We start from the raw sequence: 21,017 nt of genomic DNA on the forward strand, positions 1-21,017 counted from the left end.
CTGGTATGATAGACCGGGACAGTATAGTGAAAACATTAAAAGCTCCCTGAAGATTCTTCAGTGTGCCACTGTGGTAGCCTGGTCCTGACCATCCCATAATACTATCATTTCATTTCGTATTCATGGTCTGGCATTTGTTTGCTGTGAAGCGATTGTAGGAAGCAGGAAGTTTGCACTCAGTTATGGTTTGAAATTATTGGACACCTCTCACCCAATCATGGGCAGTTACTCAACAACAACATAGCGCAGACCAATGGCTCTGGCGCAGATGTGTACGTCATTGTCACGAGCGTCCTCCCCCTTTCGCCCCCACGTGGGGGGCGTATTCGTTTATTGGCTGTTTTCTGGGGGGGCGTTGCGATCAAAATTCTACTGCTCCAAGCACTCCACAGAGAAGCACGGCCAGACTACAGTAGTGGAGCCAATCCTTTGGCGGAAGTACGTAGGATGGCTCGCGAGGCTAGTCTGGCCGTGCTTCTCTGTGGAGTGCTTGGAGCAGTAGAATTTTGATCGCAACGCCCCCCCAGAAAACAGCCAATAAGCGAATACGCCCCCCACGTGGGGGCGAAAGGGGGAGGACGCTCGTGACAATGACGTACACATCTGCGCCAGAGCCATTGGTCTGCGCTATGTTGTTGTTGAGTAACTGCCCATGATTGGGTGAGAGGTGTCCAATAATTTCAAACCATAACTGAGTGCAAACTTCCTGCTTCCTACAATCGCTTCAGAGCAAACAAATGCCAGACCATGAATACGAAATGAAATGATAGTATTATGGGATGGTCAGGACCAGGCTACGGCCAGACTACAGTAGTGGAGCCAATCCTTTGGCGGAAGTACGTAGGATGGCTCGCGAGGCTACCACTGTGGGGCAACCCCCAAAAAAGTTCTCTGGGCAAAATAAAAGTTCTCAGTGGAACCTGGAGACAATTCGGTTCTTGGAAGAACCAAAATGTGTTTTCTGGGAATTAAATTTTTACATGGTTGGGAAAAGCAGTGCCTGGCTATCACAACTGCAAGTCTCTTTAAGACTTTAGTCTGGCCGTTGAGGAGCCGGGGTGTTGAGAAGGATGCAGATGAGTGGGGGTGGGGCTTAATTTTTGTCAATACTGGGGGGCAGGCTTATGACGAGGTCAAGGGGAGGTTGGGGAGCTTATGATGAGGTCGAGGGGTCGTTTGTTAAAAAAGCTTGAGAATCGCAGATCTACAACATTTCTCTGCGGCAGATGCAAAGGGTGTGTCTAGCTTGTGTTCATGAAATGCGTATGCTGATGGTTGAATGTTCAATCTATTAGACCACTCAAGTGTTGACTGACTAGGGTACTTGGTGGAAAAAGTAACCATGGAGACCTGAGGAAAATGTTCTGTTAGTTATTTAAGTGTCTCAATGGTTTGCACAATGTAGTGGAATATAGTACGTAATATAATGTATTGATAAACATGCCATGCAGCTGACATACTGTGCATACTGTACATGCTGCTCCGGTCAATCATCAATACATACTGTACATGCACCATCTCTTTAGCTTTGTTGTATGTTGCACAAACATGCATTGAATAAAATACACAGAGTCATGCTTGTCTCTCTTTACAAATGGTTTGTGATTGCACCATGAACATTTTTAAATGATTTTTCATCATTTCTTACCCAAGGCTGAGGAAACCAAAAAGCAGAAATGGTTTCAAACTCTCAAGAGTTTATGCTGGAGACAGATGACCGAACTGTTGAAGAACGAGAAAAAGATGAGAGGAGGCTGAAGGACAGAAAGAAGAAGAACCTCCTCTTCTGTGCGCTGGGGAGCCATAAATCCCACAGTGACAAAGGGCCAATGGACTCCATGTACCTGGAGGACCTAGGGGAACCGGAGATGAAGATCAGGCTTAATTTGGGGTACCTCACAACGTACACTGTCACCACCATCAGACTAACATTTATAGTACTGCATAATTTTTTGCAGTGCTTATTCAACATTTAAAAAGTCAAGGCGTTAAAGGTGCATTGTGTAGGATGGTGGTCAGAGGTAGGTATTGCAACAATGCAGCTCATGGAAACTGTGCTGTCTGTTGCCAAATTTGATGTTTTCATGAATATTTACTAAAAATGTATAATATATACTGGTAAGTACAGTAGGTCTACATTTTGCCACTAAAAATGTTTATTTCTGGAAAAATAAATCGTGGACAAGATCCGTTTTTTCTTGTATGAAAAGTGGAATTTTCCCAGTCAGTCATAATGAATGTTTATAGTTTGATGGTTTGGTAAGTAGGCTAAATAAAAAGATAACATTTGTGAATGGGCAGCATGACTTCTGGAATGAAACATCTAAAAATATTATACAACTATTACACATTCACCCTGCATCATGCATATAGAAGTCAAGTATGAAGAAAATAATATCACATTTTTTTGGCAGGAACATTTTAGGGGTTGAAGCTGGCCTTGTTCAGGAGAGCATCCGGGAGAAGCTGTTTGATGCCGTGTCTCAAGGAGATGTCTCCATGCTTCAGGAACTAGAGGGCCATCTCCAGCGGAATCACAAACTGCTCTCTGACTCTGTCTGTAAGTGTTAATGCCAGGAAACCTGGATTCAGAAGCTACAATCCAGTGCCACATATTCCAAATATCTTGGATTTACCTGTCCAATTGTCCTAATTGGTAACAGGCGGAGCCATGCAAGTCATGAACTCATACTTCCATGGCTGTGGTAACTGGTAAAGCCAGGTCTTTGGAAGATGTGATACTAGATTGTAGCTTCTGTATCCAATTTACCGATCATGTGACTATAGGCCTTAAACAATTTCAGGAATGTTGATGCATTTATAAAAAACATTGCTCATGACAAGAGTCATATTTGAACACATTTCCCAGATAAATCCTATCCTTATATGTTTCTACCAGATAGTTTGTCTGGCAAAACTGCCTTGATGAAGGCTCTAATGAACCTGAGGGATGGGGAAAATGAAGCGGTGGAGTACCTTCTAGGTATTGCAGAGAGAATGGGAGACCTGAAGCAGTTTGTAAACATGGCTTGTACAGATGACAACTACAAGGGTAAGCTTTCTTCAGCCTTATGTTGTTAGCAGGATTGGAAATTTATCACCAGTCACTCGCCAAATACAGGTTGATATGAGCGTTGACACTGAACATTTTTTAACCCACCCGTTACTCTAACAGTTGAGGAATTATACCTCAGCTCAAGTATTAAAAAGCCTGTTGGATGTCCAGTCAGAGAGCAGTTCCACAGGTCTGGCTGTTACTAAATTCTGCATCAAGGGTCTAGTAACATTAATGTATACTGTTGTGCTGTTCAACGGTATTACAATGTTTGTGTAACTGAGGGCATCTTGCGCTAGTTTGCCACTCCGGGCTTGAACCCATGACCTACAAGTCAACACTCAAATTCGGGTGTGGGAGGCACAGCCCGATACCGCTGAGCTAAAGGTCTAGAACGATAGCTCAGCACTACCGATAATATATGAGGCTTCAGGAGGGAGGTTTACTAACATTCTACATTGAACTCTACTAATTGACATCTGTTACATCTGGAACAGTTGAATGTGAATAGACTGGTAAAAATGGTGAGTGACTGGTAGAGTTCAGAAGCTACCTGCCACAGTGACTGGTGAAAACTTTATTTCAAACTCTGGTACGCATGAAACTGCTCATGGAAAAAAAGTTTTCTTTGTGCATGCTGTAGGCCAGACCGCCCTCCATGTAGCCATTGAGAGAAGAAGCAAATACTTTGTGGAGCTCCTGGTCCAGAAAGGAGCTGATGTCCATGCCAAGGCCTGTGGGAAGTTCTTTCAACGCCATGATGGGGCCTGCTTCTATTTTGGTAAGATAGCAAAGAGCAGCATGATACTTTGGAAATAGTAGCCTCATAATGTGTGCCATGTCCGCCTGTGGAACGCTGGCATATTGGTTGATTGACGACTTCACTTCCATAGTACTACACTACTATGACATTGGATAGAGCCTTTACTAGTACTGTACGTTACAACTTGGTCATTGCCATTCTGGTAACAGTGAAGATACAACAGGGATCAGATTCAGTAGATGTTAACACCTGCTGGGCATTGCTGCCTGTTGCACCTCCTCCAGTGCCCATGGGTCAGCTGCAGGGTCGTAAGCCAGAAACCACCATTCACCAACGTTTCTCTCCTTTAATTCTGGTACATCTCCTGGTGGCGGAGCAGTGACATGGACGTCTCCCTGTCACCCCCTGCAGCTGATGGGTATTTTCCCCTGCTGCTGTTGTCTGGGGTTAGGTGTTCTTCCCCCACGTTTTGTCCTTCCACCTGAGCCAGAGCCAAAAGCTCCCTTTCTCAGCCTCCTTTGTCAGGTCCTTTGTTACCTTCCTGAGCCTTCCTCCGGTGAGTCCCACATCCCTTAGGAGGCGTGTGGTTGACAAACCTATGAAGCTTCGACACCGGACCTCTACTGGATAGATGGTGGTCTTCAAGCCAGCCTCCCGGCACTCAGCAGCCAGCTCTGAGTACTTGGCCCTCTTACATTCGAAGGCGGCCTCAATCCCCTCCTCCATAGGTACTGTGAGCTCTTACCTTAGCTGACCACATAACAATGTCTGGTCGGATGGATGTGGTGGTGATCTCCATAGGAAACAGAAGCTTCCTGTCAAGATCATGCTCCATGTCTGGTCAGGGGTGAATGGCCTTGATGGTTTCCTTGGCCTGATGCTTCTGCTGACCCCTCCCTCCACAATAAAGGTGGTGAAGTCCTCTGGAGGTGGTGGTGTTTTACTTCCTTGTCAGCACTCCTCCAGCACTTCGTCTAGCTTCCTCAGACCTTGGTCATGGCACCATCAATAGCGGCCCTGTGAGAGAGCGATCTTACAGCCTGACAAGATATGCTGGAGGCTTGTGTTGGGGGCATTGCAGAGTGCACAGCATTCTTCACTTCCGAACCACTGGTGGAGTTTCCGAGGGCAGGGAAGCGTGTCGTAAGTTCAACGGATGAGGAAGCTTAGTCTTGCGTGTGGGATGTTCCACACATATGCCCAGCTGATGTTCCTATTTGTAATTCCCTACCAGGTTGTTCAGCTTCTTTGTCGACCTTGCGACACGACTTTGATTTTGTAGCGGTCTTCCTCCATCTTCGTCATTCCGCCACCACCATCTCCTTCCTCGGTTCGGTTGGCCTTGGACCAGAAGCTTGGTGCATCTCCCCATCCTAGGACTGCCCTTCCTACCTGGACTCTGCCCATGATCTCCTGATGTTGGAGCCGACTGATGGCTTGGTTGTAAGGAGTATATCTACATATACCCGTTAAGACACAGCCTCTGTTATAAATGTGCTGTTAACAGATTGGCAATAACCAAGTCATAGCACTATGGTAGTTAACTTTTCAATGACTACTACAACATTCCACTTGTAGAACAGCATGCATACAGGGCTGTCATATATTTTTATATATTTTATATTCTTTTTTTACAGGAGAGCTTCCCTTGTCCTTGGCGGCCTGCACCAACCAAACTGATATGGTGGACTTCCTGTTGACAAATCCATACCAGAAAGTTGATGTACGAGAGAAGGACAGCGAAGGCAACAATGTTCTCCATGCCTTGGTGCTAGTAGCGGACGACAGCCCCAAGAACACAGATTTTTTCACCAGAATGTACGACCATCTCCTGAAAGCTGCCTGCCTTCACCTGAAATCGAGGAGGAGAAGTGAAGGAGAAGAGGAAGGGGACGATTCTCATTCGTCCAGTTCATGTAATCCAGAGGGTGATCTGGAGAAGATGGAGAATAACCAGGGCGACACTCCCATTGAACTTGCAGCCAAGACGGGCAAGCTTGAGGTAATTCAGTAATTTAGTTTATATCAAAGACTACTGTTCATAGCACATGCTATACACTAAAAATACCCATAAATCTTTGATAGTTGAAATTAACTCCATACAGAAAGCATTTGGTCCCACTAAAAATAGTCTTAATTTTACTCTTTGGTCACTGTAACATTTTCAGTTAAGTCAACTGAATATTGAGTAAATATGAAGAGCTGTGGGTTGACATTACACTGGCCACCTTCATGCTGACTTTTGACTCCAGTGTAGGGTAATTGTACTCTCTACAGTGTTTTAAATAGTCCACGAGGATTCAAAAAGTTTTCTCTGAACTATTGAAACCACATATTTACTGTAGGGTGACTTCAGGTAATTTGAGCCACTTTTTGGTAAATCGCTTGGGAAAATAACAAAATACTATCTATGCACTTTTAATGTGTATATATAATTAATAACTACTATATTTCATCATTTTGTGTTGGAATTATATTATAAAACATAATTATTTAGGCCCCACAAGTCTTGAAACCCTGGATGTGGCAACTTTTTTGGAAGGAGCCGCTTCAGCTAATTTGAGCCACCTTATCTGGTAATTTGAGCCGGTTAAATAAAAAAGGGAAAAAGTCAATAATTCATAATTCCTTTTCATACTAAATCACAATTCTGTACAGCCACATGTCTCTGGACAGTGTTCATCCTATTTTTTCACTTTTTCTGTCTCCTCTCTTTTCATCTGCATTCATTTCTTTTCACCTGTCATCTTCCTTAATTTTTCCTCCAAAAGTACACAAACATGAGCTAGCTACCGCTAAACAGCAGCAAACAGCAGCAAACTCCCATTGATTATAATGGTGGCTCAAATTAGCTGAACGTGGTGGCTCAAATTACCTTAACCCACTGAGCTAACAGTTGAAACACCATAAACATACTTTTTTTTTAAAAAGGGTAATAATATGCCACACTAACAAACATTAATATAGTGCATACCATCCACACAGAAAACATACTTTGTTTTTATGTGTATATCTACTGGTATATGTAAGTTATAATACTTATAATAATTTGGCTAACTTTAGCGTGCCATGCTAAATTCCATGCAACTTTCTGGTGCAGCCTTCATTGGAATAAGTATCCGGCCCACCATATCAATCAAAACTCAATAAAATCCCCTGTTACATGTAATGAACTGTTGTGGCAACAGATTCCCATACTTTGTAGTTATTGGGTCTCATTTCCAGAGGGGCTAGAACCCCAAAACCTTAAATGGCTCATTTTAGCTGATGGCTCAAATTACCTGAAGTCACCCTACATCATCTAATAACTTATGAAACACTTGATGTACTTTGTAATTAGGAATATAACAATGTCTTCCCAATAGTTGCTCAAACACATAATGCATCGAGAGTTCCATGACGAGGAGAGCATTTGCCTGTCCCGCAAATTCATCGAATGGGCCTACGGGCCTGTGTGTGCCTCCCTGTATGACCTGGGCTCTCTGGACACCTTTGACAAGAACTCTGTACTGGAGACACTTGTCTATGGCAGCGAAATCCCAGTGAGTGAAATTATTTCAGCTTTGCAGATAGTATGAAGTCCACTCCTGATAGCAATTTAATCCACTTAATATCAGAACTTCATCATATTAGAGGTGTTTAGGCTATGTTGGTGTGTAGGCTATGTATGGAGAGACAGCAGTAGTGGCATTTTAATGTATTGCACTTTTCAATGTACATTTCCATCCCGTTGAAGTCCTGCTGTTACTAATGATAACGTTGAATTGTTTCTAGAATCGCCTGGAGATGCTTCAAGTTGAACCCCTTAATAGACTATTGGATGAGAAATGGGATCGATTTGCATATCGAATATTTCTCCTCAAATTCCTGCTGTATCTGGTATATCTTTGCGTCTTCACCACTGTCGCCTATTTTGGAAACAGGAAAATGGTCAGTTCAGCAGTTTCGTTGGTTCTTTTCGTGTGCTTGCAAGTTCTCCTTGCCATAGCTATTTTCATCATTGTTGTGTTTTTCTCTCAAGTCCAGGGAAACAAAAACGCTGTATACTGTTGGACAACACATATCATTCTGGGGGGCAGTGTATTTATTCTTCAGAGAGGTATGCATCCTTTTTGGACTTGTTATCCTGACATACACCACATAGTCTGGTGACTGAAAGCATTGACATGAATTTGTGTTCTTTAGATTCTAGATATCAGAAGGAAACGGCCAAACCTGCAGTCCTTGCTGATTGATGGATACTTTGAGCTGATTTTGTATGTTTTTTTCATGGCTACATGTTGCTATATTGTGTTTGCATATGTAAAAACTATCCTTAAACAAAGGTCGTCTAAAAATACATAAAGTATTTTCGGTAACACTTTATTTTAGGGATACATCTATTAGCACTAATACATACAATATTAATGCCTTAGTAAGTAACTTGTAAGGCATGTACTAAGCAAAATCAGACAGTTGTTAGACATTTATTCGCAAATGTCTTGTTCCTGCCCAATTAGGGATTTATTACCAATATAACCTTAGTAAGGACCTAGTAGACCTAGATTTCTATTTATGACTAAGCAGTAAGGGCCAGAATACAATGTGTATAAGCTCCTGGTACACTGTGTGAACAAACCCTGAACAGTGTGAAAACAGATGTGGAATAAGGGTCCCTATTCTAAAGTGATGCATTGGTCAGCCCAGATGGCATAGGGCCCCTGCACTACCTAGGGCCCCAACTCTACCCCCCCCCCCGGAAAGCAAAGTTTAAGAATATTTCTAATTCTGCATTAGTCTCCTTGGTTGCATAGATCTCACTTTTTCTACTTGATATAAGGGTGAGTAATAGGAAGCATTATATAGCAACGATTGGACGTAAACTTCTCAATGACGGTGGGTGGTGAGATGTAATTTTTTTTCATACACCAATTAGTTTTCATTGTAAAAACCCTACAATAAATACAGAATATAACGATGAGTAATAGTTTGGAAGCAAAACTAAGCTATTCCGTTGTGATAAATAAGTTGATGCTTGAGAAACTTATCTCCAAGAAGTGCAGTGCATGATGGGTACGCCCTTAGTCAGCAATGCAATGCATGGCCAATGCAGCAATGATAATATTTCTGTTGTTACATACATGGCAAATTGTTTGGATAGCAACTAAATTTCACGAGTGAGGGGAGGAGCTAAGGACGTAGGCTCAGAGCTGGGTAGGTAGCCTGGTGAACCAGCGCCACCCGCTGCAAAAAAATTTGTCTACGGGTGGGTCTGGCCTCGCATAATGATTCAATGAAGCCAGAATGCCATGAATCTGGCAAACCAATTACAACGCAAAGATGTGTTTTGAATCAAAGCGGGCAGGGTTTTGAGGGAAGGTTGTTCTCATCAACAATCTTCGGATGTGTTATGCATCGAGGCCAGACTAAATTAGACATCCACATTTAGTCTGGTTTATCAGGCTACTGGGTAGGTTGTCTGTTGGCCTAGATTGCGTACCCATCATGCACTGCACTTCTTGAAGCAAATGTTCTCGAACATTAACTCAATTATCACAAAAGAATAGTTTAGTTTTGCTTCAACTGCATTTATTTTGGGGGTTTTTACAATTAAAACTCAGTGGTACATGAAAGGAATTACATCTCACCAACCCACCGCCATTGACAAGTGTACGTTCAATCCTTGCTATATAGAGGCTCCTGTTACCACACAGAAATTGTTATGAAAAAGAGAAAACTAGATGGCTGTACTGAGTAGATATTAATTATTTAATTGGGTGATGATAGGTAGTGCGGGCCTGGGTGATGTGGGGGCCCTAGGTAATGAGGGGGACTTTGGTAGTGTGGAGGCCCTGAGCCATCTGAGCTGACCAATGCATCACTTTAGAATAGGGACCCTTATTCCGCATCTGTTTTCACACTGTTCAGGGTTTGTTCACACAGTGTGTCGGGAGCTTATACACATTGTATTCTGCCACTTACTACTTACTAATAAATAGAAATATAGGCTTACTGGTCCTTACTAAGGTTATATTAGTAATAAATCCCTAATTGGGCATGAACAAGACATTTGTGAATACATGCTTAACAACTGTCTTATTTTGCTTAGTACATTCCTTACAAGTTACTTACACAGGCATTAATATTGTATGTATTAGTGCTAATAGATGTATCCCTAAAATAAAGTGTTACCGTATTTTCATCTATCTTCACAGAACACAGATAGAAGGGAAATTCAGTTCTTTTTTAAAGCATCAAGTTACAAGGGATTTTTAAAAACAAAACCCTGTCTCCTAAATTATTGCAAGTACGCTTTTCTGCTGAACTGGTAACATAATGAGATAATCATAATATGATATGAGAGTGAATGGAAATGGCCAGGCCTAAATGTCATTATACACACTCTGCAAGTAAGATTTTATTCTATTTCAGAGGAATGCACCTCTTAGCTTGTCTCCGGTTTGAGGCTGTAGAACATAATAATTGGGTGCCCATGTCAATAATATGCAATCTGGCCAGAAGAGTCTACATTGTATAAAACCATCATCAGCTATACTTCAACTGTTATATTCTTAATACAATTGTAGGTATGCCAGTCCTCTCTCCAATCTATTCTAGCTCAATAATAATAATAATAATAATAATAATAATAATAATAATAATAATAATAATAATGCATTTTATTTAAAAGCACCTTTCAAAACACTCAAGGACACTGTACAGAGAGAAACAAAAATAAAACAAGACACAAACAGAATTTTAAACAAAAATACTAAATGAAATAAATTAAATTAAATATGAAATAAAATAAAATAAAATAAAACAGAGTTTAAGAATCATAAAGAATAGGCTATCTGAAACAGATGGGTTTTTAGCCTGGATTTGAACAGGGGCACAGAGTCAATATTGCGGATGTCAGGGGGAAGGGCATTCCAAAGCTCAGGAGCAGAGCAGCTAAAAGCTCTATTCCCCATGGTATTAAGACGGGCAGAGGGGACAGAGAGGAGAATGGAGGAAGAGGAACGGAGGGGGCGGGAGGGAACAGCAATGTGAATAAGATTAGATAGATAAGGGGGGCAAGATTGTGGATAGCCTTGAAGGTGTGGAGAAGTATTTTAAAATTAATTCTATATTTGATAGGGAGCCAATGGAGATGTTGCAGTGCCGGGGTAATATGGTGACAGGAAGGGGTTTTAGTAATGATGCGGGCAGCTGAGTTCTGGACCAGTTGGAGCTTGTGGAGAGATTTTTGAGGGAGACCAAAGAGGAGAGAATTACAGTAATCAATGCGGGAGGTGACAAGACTGTGTACAAGAATGGAGGTAGAATGGGAAGTGAGAGAGGGGCGGAGACGGTTAATGTTGCGTAGGTGGAAATAAGCAGATCGTGTGATGTTGTTAATGTGGGAGAGGAAGGATAGAGAGCCATCAAGCATGACGCCCAGACTCTTAACTTGAGGGGAGGGGGAGACAGGAGAGTTATCAATTGAGAAGGAAAAACTATCTACTTTGGATAAGGTGGATTTGGTGCCTACTAGTAGAACTTCAGTTTTGTTAGAATTGAGTTTCAAAAAATTGGAGGTGAACCAGGATTTGATTTCAGAGAGACAGGTGGTGAGGGAGGGGGGAGGGAGAGTGTCAGAGGGTTTGCCAGATAAATAGAGCTGGGTGTCATCAGCATAGCAATGGAAATTAATTTTGAATTTGCGGAAGATATTACCAAGGGGAAGGAGGTAGGTGATGAAGAGGAGGGGCCCCAGAACAGAACCTTGAGGGACACCAGGTGACAGGGGAGGGCTTAGATTTAAAAGACTTCATTTGAATAAATTGAGAACGACCAGAGAGATAGGAGTGGAACCAGTCAAGGGGTGTGTTACTAATGCCAATTGAGGAGAATCTGTGGAGAAGGATGGAATGAGAGATGGTGTCAAAGGCTGCACTGAGGTCAAGGAGAATGACAATAGAGAGTAGTCCAGAGTCAGCAGCCATGACCAGGTCATTAGTGATTTTAACTAGGGCGGTTTCAGTGCTATGTCGGGGGCAAAAACCAGACTGGAAGTGCTCATAGAGGGAGTTATGAGTTAGATGGGAATGGAGTTGAGAGGCTACAATTTTTTCTAGAATTTTAGAGATGAATTGAAGGTTGGAGATTGGGCGGAGGCTGTTGTAGTCAGAGGGATCAGAGCCAGGTTTTTTGAGTATAGGAGTGACAGCTGCAACTTTGAACAGAGAGGGTACAGTACCAGTAGAGTCCAAAGTTCCAATTCTCACAGCCCACAAAAAGTGAAAAAAATGAAAAAATGTACTGTCCTATGCTAGTTTTATGAAAGGATATTTAAGAAATGAGCCATGTCATACTATAGGTCATAAGCATGAGTAGTCTGTGTGATATATAAATGGTTCATCTCCATCTGCGTCCCCTGTACTGTCCTGTAGTTCCTTCCAGGTTCCTTACTACCCTTGAATGTTCTCCCCTGTGCTGTGCTGTAGTTTCCTCCAGGCTTTGCTCTGCATGGTGTCCTTTGCTCTGCTGTGGTGTGGACGGGATGAGCACCTGGGCTTCCTGGTGCTGAGTTTGGCCCTCAGCTGGATCAACCTGCTATACTTCTCCAGGGGCTCCAGTCACATGGGCATCTACAGTGTCATGATCCAGAAGGTACTGCAGCCTACAATATGCAGTCCTGGAAGATGAAGCCATTTGGTGCCATGGTGGTACAGTGCTGTACTTGCCTTTCCTTGCCTTGCAGTCCAGGAAGACAAACAAGATTTAAGCAGAGCAAGATGATAGAATCTGTTTAGACCTAAAGCAAAAAAAGTTCCTCTGAGTAGCAAAAGGTTTGCCTGGTTTGTTAATTCCCAATGTGTTGCCTGCATGAATTGGGTCTGTTGGGGCCTTCAGTAAAAAAAATACCAGTAGAAAGGCAAAGTCACACTGCTCCATGAGACCCCCATGATGAACAAAGGGAAGGCAAATGGGAGTCGAAAGACCTTTTTTGGGCCTTTTTTTGTCTTTTTTAAATCTTGGGTTCCATGGAGTGTCAACACATAGGCCATCTATTAGTTTAACCTTCTGCACAAAGCCTGTGTTGTAACCTTACTGTCACCAAAATTGTAATGATCAAGTTCTAATGGTTACTTGAGCCTCCCAGTCATGTCATAGCAATGTTGCTATGATGTAGTTGAGTCTTTTCAACAAAGTGTGAACGGCCCCTCCAGCGGGCCCATCTGCACAAAGAAGCTACGGCTACACCTTATAGCTCTATTGTATTCTCTTTCAACAAGTAATGTCACATTTTTCCCTTCCTGTTCTTTCTCTTCTCTTGCCGGCAGATACTTCTTGGTGATATCTTGCGCTTCCTCTTGGTCTACGGGGTCTTCCTCTTAGGCTTTTCAGCTGGTACTAAGGCTACCCAATTATATGATATACAGTATTTAAATACATATATTTATTATATATAAAATGACACTTCTTTTCTTCAAACTAGTAGTGCAAGGCAGTGCATTATGTTTTGAGTCACAGAGGAAGACAGGGTAGCTTCTTTAACCATGATGGATTGTAAAGTATTTCAGTTGCCTGAAGATGATACAGAAGGATATGGAATTCAGAGCATATGAACACTACTATCAAGACAAACGTGCCACTAATGCTCCCCCACATACTGTATACCTACAGCCTAAAACACTTAAAAACAAAGCCAAGTTTGAGTAATCCGTGTAATGTAGGCTACAGTTCACACGCATGTAACATGTGTACGTACACTACATTTTACTTGGCACTACACTTTGTCTGTAGACTGCCACTGCAATTAGGAGGCTGGCTGTGCATGTAAAAACTCACCCATGTATAATTAATGTAGTACATTAATACTACACTGTACAAGACCATTGTACGTTTGTTCCTCCCATAGCTGTGGCCACACTAATGCACGAGCCAGAGGAGGCCGGCGACAACACGAACACAACATCCAGCAATGAGACGTTTCTTCTTCGTCCAGCCAATAGCTCCGCCAATAGCTCCGATGAGAAGGAAACGAAGAAGAAGGAGGAGGAGGATCACAAGAACTTGTCCTTCATCATCCTGGAGCTCTTCAAGGTGACCATAGGCACAGGAGATCTGGAGTTCACCGAGCAGTATCGCTACAAGGAGGTCTTCTATGTGCTGCTCATCTCCTACATAGTCCTCACCTACATCCTGCTCCTCAACATGCTTATTGCCATTATGGGTAAGACGGTGGAGAAGATATCAGAGGAGAGTACAAACATCTGGAAATTACAGGTAGGACTGGATTATGCTAGAGATAGATAAAATACAAATATTTTGGGGCTTGTTGTCTTTATTTAGGTTGGACAGTGAGAGGAGAGTGGGAGAGAGATGGGGTAGGGTTGGGAAATGACCCAGGCCGCACTCTAACCTGGGATCCCATGGGCAATGCAGGTAGCAGTGCAGTGCATGTGATCAAATGTATAATTATGCCACTGCACCTCCATGGAAAGTTTTTTTTAAAAGAAGGAAAGGTACAAAGTTGAAGAGAAGAATACTTTTTTCCCAAAAATGCTTTGTGAAACATTGTGAAAGTGGTAGGCATACCTGCAAACTTGTCACCTTTCGGCGAAATTCGCCGTTTTGATCTCAAAATAGGTCACTTACGTGAATCGTGTAGATCCGAAGAGTTTTTTTTTGGGGGGGGGGGGTAGGCAGACGGAGACAGACTACAGACAGATAGAGTGGATACGGTAATACTTCTCATAGAATCTCTGCTAGTTTTACAAACATTACGGTTGAGCGACATTCTATTGATCTTTTCTTGGTCTGTCTCTGCCTGCCGTTCCCATTGGCCGGCAACTGTGTTGGGGGAAGCATGGACCAATCAGCGCGCTAATTCAAAATGCTAGTTAGCGGCAAAACTTTCGGAGGCACCAGTCGGAGTGAACAGCTGATGAAACGGTGGTCGCGAAGCACACGTACCTGTACCTAACCCCCTGTCATTATCTTCTACCTTGGTACTGTCGCTTTGCTTTTACAAATGACCGCTGTCCAAATCACCGTTTCAAAGGTAAATGGGATTTGAGCAGGGTTTGGGAATTGTGAATCGTTTCATTAGCTAAGCCCGTCCACTTGTGAAAATAAATAGCCCAGTGGTAGAAGGTCTGCGGTCGTAACATGGGTCTCTTACAGAATCTGTAGTTTTGCTTTATTTGAATTGACGGCAATATCTTGAAACGGTATTAAAAACTTCAGAGTGAGAAAATGTGTTAGAATGACGGTAGGCAGGGCCTGGCTGCGCTATAAATTAGCAGATAAGCAGAGAACTAAATTTGGTTCCCTTATGTCAGATCATTTAACCGTGAATAGCGAGAGGCCCACTCTACACACTCGATGAAACCTTCATAAACGTCAGAGGAATGCATAGCAATGGCTATTTGTCATGCCCCCGCATATTTTGCAACGTGTGCGATCATGATTTTAATGTTAGCCACCAAGGACATACTATTATTAATCTAAATAGCCTATTAACCTAGATGACATCTGCCTTTATCTTTTTCTACAATCTAATGCTTCTTCATAGTACAACACCATTTTATTGGGGAAATGCTGAAATTCGACTATCATTCAGTCATAAATTCTCTAAAATGCCTTGGTTCTATTTTGTATAGCTAATTATATTATAGGCCTAGATTTCCCTATTACCATCTTTAGCCAAAAACAGCAAATGCTTTAATTTCATAGTCAAATGCAGTGGGGCTCAAAGTTAAGGCAACCTAAGTGACCATGTGCTCCCTCCTTTTGGCTGGTAAATAGGACAACTTAAATTTTGACAGCTGGTGAGTGCAGAGGCGCTTCTTGTCACTAGGCTAGATAGGCAGCCGCTTGGGGCCCCCAAACTAGATGGTAAATAACAGCTAAGAATTTCCGCTTGGGGTCCCAGCTTAAAGGGGTATGCCACTATTTTGGGGCTTAATACAGTTAAAATCGTTGGCAGGGGTTTATAAAGGTGGTAAAGTGTCTTATTTTTCATGTAAGCCGTTGTCTTGCTTTAAGACAAGTTAAAAGAGGGAGCATGTCGCTAAGCTAGTGAAAGTCAATGCATCCATGTAGCATGCTACAATGCTACACGGATCCATTGACTTTCACTAGCTTAGCGATATATTCCCTCTTTTAACTTGTCTTTAAGCAAGACAACGCTTAACATGAAAAATAAGACACTTTACCACCTTTATAAACCCCAGTCAACGATTTTAACTGTATTAAGCCCCAAAATAGTGGCATACTCCTTTAACCTAGAATTGCCTCTGGGTGAGTGTATGTTTGGCTTGTAAGACATATATTGGCTGGTGAAGAATACAATTAATGTAGAAGTCTGATTTCTAGTGTAGGCCTAGTAAATAAAATATCGTCTTTCCCCCTGTTTTTTTTTTGGGGGGGGGGGTTCGCCGCGCCGCACCGCGCCACAATTAGTTTGTCACCTTTTTCAACCCTCCTGAGTTTGCAGGTATGGGTAGGATTGAGAAACGGATGTATGTCTGTCTGTGTCCGTCCGTCCCCAGCGGGCTATTACCATTCTGGACATGGAGAGGTACTTGCCCATGTTCCTGAGGAAGAGACTCCGCAGTGGGGTGGAGAAAATCCTGCCAGGGTCCTCAGGACACCACAAACGATGGTGCCTAAGGTGGGCCTGAAAGTGAACCACATATTAGTGAACACTGATATGTTAATGGGATGAAAGGGTTTATATTTGCACACATTCCACTGCCCAATCCTTGGATGTCCATGTGACTTGATGCAATACATAGCGAAGTCAGGTGTATATTATGAATGCAGTTTGGAGATCAGACACTGTACATCTCACTTTTTCACACACATCCACGCCCATGCACACCCACGCACGGGCACGCGGGCACGCACGTACACTAATCTCAATGACTGTTAATTGGCTGCAGAGTTGAGGAGAAGAAATGGAACCAGGTGGGAGATGGGGACAAAATGGACTTGGGAACCATTTGTGAAGACGCAGGCAGTCAAAAGTGCACTCCTAAGTCACCACGTGCCTCAGAGAAAGGTAAGACACACCCTAAAGAGCAAACTCTTTAAATCAATGGTGATTTAGGGAGAGGAAAAGAAAACAAGTTATCCAAGATCTTTGTAGAGTGGGAAGTTGTCCTGCCCTGCATTAAAATTGACTATACTATATTCAGAAGCTTTATACACAGAAAGTATATGGATATTTTTGAAGACGCCTCGGTTTCGGCATCTCGTTTATACATAAACCATAAACAGGGTTTTAGAAATCTCCTTTAAAACTCTATGCATGTTAGGGGGCTGAAACGTACCGTTCACAATGGTGTTTTTTAAGCACAAGTTTACACAAAAGATAAAAAATTACTGCATAGGTGTAAACAGCATCTCAGTGAATATTTTGATGTACCACACAGGGTTTCTGTTGAGGAAGTAAAGTGAAAAAACGCTGTGTGCATGTGATGTCATGTTACACATATTCCAATCACTGTTCCTGTATTTCCTGTATTAATTGGCTTCCTCTTTTATGTCTTTATATGATGCTGCTCAACAACTAATCATTGGATTCTGATTGAAACCCACAGCAAAGAGATGGAGGGTTATGAAGAGGGTGGTCAGTGCAACTCGCCCCGTCTCCAAGCCAGAGGAGCAGAGTAATCTGCAGTCACCCAGCCAGGTCTGAAGAGGGCAGCATCTCCCAGCTTTTTGTGCAAGCTTGTTGTAAAATAAAAGGACTGAGCCACCTCTATTACTTTTTAGCACTGTTACTTAAAATACAGCAACTTCATATACACAACCTTAAAATACAGAAACTACATGAGCTTCTTGCATAATATTCAGCAGTTGCATACAAAGATCTTATTGAGTTTGTTCAACTCTACAGTGTCATGTCTGTGTGTACATAATATATCCAATGTCATGTTGCCATTTGTTTCATTTCCTTAGTTACACTGTTATACCGAACTACTATATTGAAGTCCATTTAATTGCTTTTCAGAGGAATGATCCAACAATATAACATGCTATCCAACGCTGTAACTCTGCTGGTTGGTGCGCACCGTCAGCAGAAGCAAAACTCAGAAAGGAGGAAATGTATGATGTGTGCAGTTTCTTGCAATACATAAATCAGTCCAAATTCTTAGATGTATTGCAGCCTGAGTCACCCTTGATTCTTTTTTGCTTCTGATCATGTGTTTGCGGTTAATGGGTTCAGGTGGGACCAGAGCCAATTGTCGGAAATGATTTGATAGCTGTGTGTATAGCATTTCTATTTTATTGTTTCCTTTTTTGTAATCATCAAGAGACAATGTGTGATATAAACATTTCAAGAAAAGACACTTGTTTTTGAAGTGTTAAGTTTTTTTTTTTTTTTTTAAATCTCAGGAAAGGTAGGCCTATTGCACAAATGGCAGGGTTCAGTTGATGCCATAAACTAGTTCATACAGGGTATGTTGAGGGCCAAAAAAGATTTCAGTATCAACTGATCACCGCTGTTTCAACAGTACACACGTACTACATTATCCCAGTGGGTTTAAAAGACAGACATGTTGCCAAGCATGTTGCAATACAACTTTCTTGCTTGTAAGATACATACAGGGTGGGGAAGGAAAGATCATTTACTCACCTTATTCAGGTTAGAAACCACAGTTGACCCACAATGTTGCGTTGGTGTGTATAATGGCAAGCACACACACACTTCCCTCACATCATTCAGACACTGCTACAGATACTTGCACACGGTGAACAAAGACATGTCCTGAGCTCATGTATAACTAAAATGAGGCAGATCGGCTGTAGGTTTAGGATGAATTTTTTTGATTCCACATTTCTAGCAGTTCATTCATCTACCACATGGTAGCACTATACAAGGTTACCATATCAGTCATTAAGAAATGTTTGTATTCATCATGTGCATAAACCTTTGAGGTTTTCCAGCTGGGGAAACACTGTAAAGTGAATTTGTGGCACATTTCCTGTTTTAATTAGATACCTAAATTAATCAAGCCCTCATTTCGTTGTTATAGGCTACAATAGGCTACAACATATCAAAAATCCCTCTTCTAAAATATCTTGAGATCATGTAGGCTATAGCTGAAAAGAGGCAGACATACAGTTTAAAACAAATGTTTCAAATTCAATTGTATGTGACATTTTTAAAAAAGCCCAATTATCTCATCTAATTGACCTTTTTTGTTTGTCTTGTTATTCCAATATGCAACCTTGCATCCTCCACTTGGGCTTGTGGCCTCATGATCACGGGCCTTTTTTGTCCGGAGGGGGGTATTAACGCAGTGTAAATGCAAAATGGCAAAACAATGAGTACAGTATGACATTGGCGCATGGAGAAACTATAGGCCTACGCCTACATTTCAGCCATTTATATTTTGAGAAATAAGGCTACATAATACACATGCAGGGGTCTATGTAATGAAAAAAATAATAAAACAAAATAGGAGCAGAGTTAAGAATTTAAGATTGCTGTGAAATTGTTAACGCATAAACAAAAAGGGTCTAAGAGGGTAGGCTATGCCTTTCCCCCACACACACATAGGCGTACACATTCTACATGAGGGGTGCTGGTCACAGGGCCAGTTTTTCAAAATTCCTCCCATTAAAAGGGCTGAACAACATATTACACATATTACACATTTATTCATTACACATTCATTTCTATATGCAGCCCGATGTCTCCTCTGCCTTGTCAATGAAGGCCTGTCACCTAACTCATTACAACTGTAAAACAAAGCCTGGGGAGTGTTAGTAAACTCATCCCAACTGTCCCTTCTCGGAAGGTTTTTTTTTTTATTGCTCCCAAACCCAAGTTAACTACAACAACTTGACAAGGCTTTTGATCCCTCTCTCTTTCAAGCACTTGTGGTTTTCTCTATAGGATGTATTTACTCCAGGAAGAAAATGCGAAGGAAATCGTAATTGAAATCGCTTTTAACAAACACGGAAATCGTAAAAAAAATAAAATAAAAAAATAAAAAAAATAAAAAAAAACATTTTTTTTTTTTTTACATTTTCGGAAACTATGGCGGCCAAATTTAAATTATGGCGGGCCGCCATAGTTTCCTCAATGTATGGGAAACACTGCCCGCAGTAAAGGTAATGACTTGCCTTTGATATACAGTGGAAACCGCTTATAGTAGTGATCACGTTGGTCCAGAGCCAATTTGAACACTATAAGCGTTTGATCACTAAAACCAAATTTCATTTTTCTCATTGAAAAACTATACAAATGGCATTTTGATGATATTCTGCATAAATTAGTGACATTTGATGAGTAAAGCCCATCCATGACATCATGACCTATTTGACCACCAACATGTGTTGCCCAAGCACTGACCATCATCCTTAATGGAAATACAGTGCATAATGAAGTCAAAACAAACGATAACACTCACCCTGCTCAAGCCAATAGAAACATTTGCCCACAAACATGATTGAATGAAAAAAAGGAAAGAAATGGCAAAGTAAAGGAAACAAAAACTGGGGAAAATCACCTCCTGTAACTTTACTTTGTGACATGTCACATGTACCCAAGCAAATGAGATGTCTTCAGAAATATACATCTCCTTGCCATTGGTAGTTCTCGCAACACACTAACTTAGACCACTACTGGCCTATTTCACAGTCTCTTCATGTGGTCTCCTTAGATTTTCACAATTCTGGGCAGCGAGACAGTATGAGAGTAGACAGGAAACGATTGGGAGAGAGAGAGACGGGGCAGGGCCGGGAAATGACCCCAGCCGGACTCGAACCAAGGTCCCCGTGGGCATGCAAGCCCAAATGTGGGGGGGGGCTTAGCACGCTGCGCCATAGTGCCCCCTGCGCGCAGTTTCAATTGGGTACTTAGAGCCAGGCTGTTGCCACCCAGGCTAGCGACTCCGCTCAAACTCATTTTACTCCAGAAACTAAGTGAAAGAAACCGGCTGATGCATTTATGCTTTGCAGTTTGAGCCCCGCTACCATGGTTACAGCGAAGAGCTGCTTGAAGACACAGGACCTCAGTTTCACCTCTGGTGAAGGTGCCGACTGTTACATATAGTGGGGGGGAATGACACAGAAGAACACCATGGTTTAATATTTGGCTGCAGAATGACCTTCTCATTCATTTTTCTTTTGAAAACACACCTCAGAATGGGGCAAGTGGGAAAAATGTAAAAATAAAAACACCACAAAATCCATAAATGAACGATTTCA

General features: G+C 42.0%; 1 protein-coding gene across 1 annotated transcript; it reads left to right on the forward strand.

Annotated features, from left to right (window-relative positions):
• The first annotated feature begins 1,676 nt into the window (after positions 1–1,676).
• On the forward strand, positions 1,677–19,061 carry LOC134451879 (transient receptor potential cation channel subfamily V member 2-like). The gene is made up of 13 exons (XM_063202277.1): positions 1,677–1,891; positions 2,415–2,560; positions 2,900–3,052; positions 3,699–3,836; positions 5,456–5,820; positions 7,184–7,360; positions 7,593–7,961; positions 8,004–8,074; positions 12,287–12,452; positions 13,127–13,193; positions 13,705–14,072; positions 16,343–16,464; positions 16,736–19,061. The coding sequence occupies exons 1-13, from the start codon at positions 1,677–1,679 to the stop codon at positions 16,884–16,886; spliced, it is 2,508 nt and encodes an 835-aa protein (XP_063058347.1). The 3' UTR covers positions 16,887–19,061.
• The last annotated feature ends 1,956 nt before the right edge of the window (positions 19,062–21,017 follow it).

The sequence above is a fragment of the Engraulis encrasicolus genome, chromosome 7 (assembly GCF_034702125.1).
Source record: "Engraulis encrasicolus isolate BLACKSEA-1 chromosome 7, IST_EnEncr_1.0, whole genome shotgun sequence".
Lineage (NCBI taxonomy): Eukaryota > Metazoa > Chordata > Actinopteri > Clupeiformes > Engraulidae > Engraulis > Engraulis encrasicolus.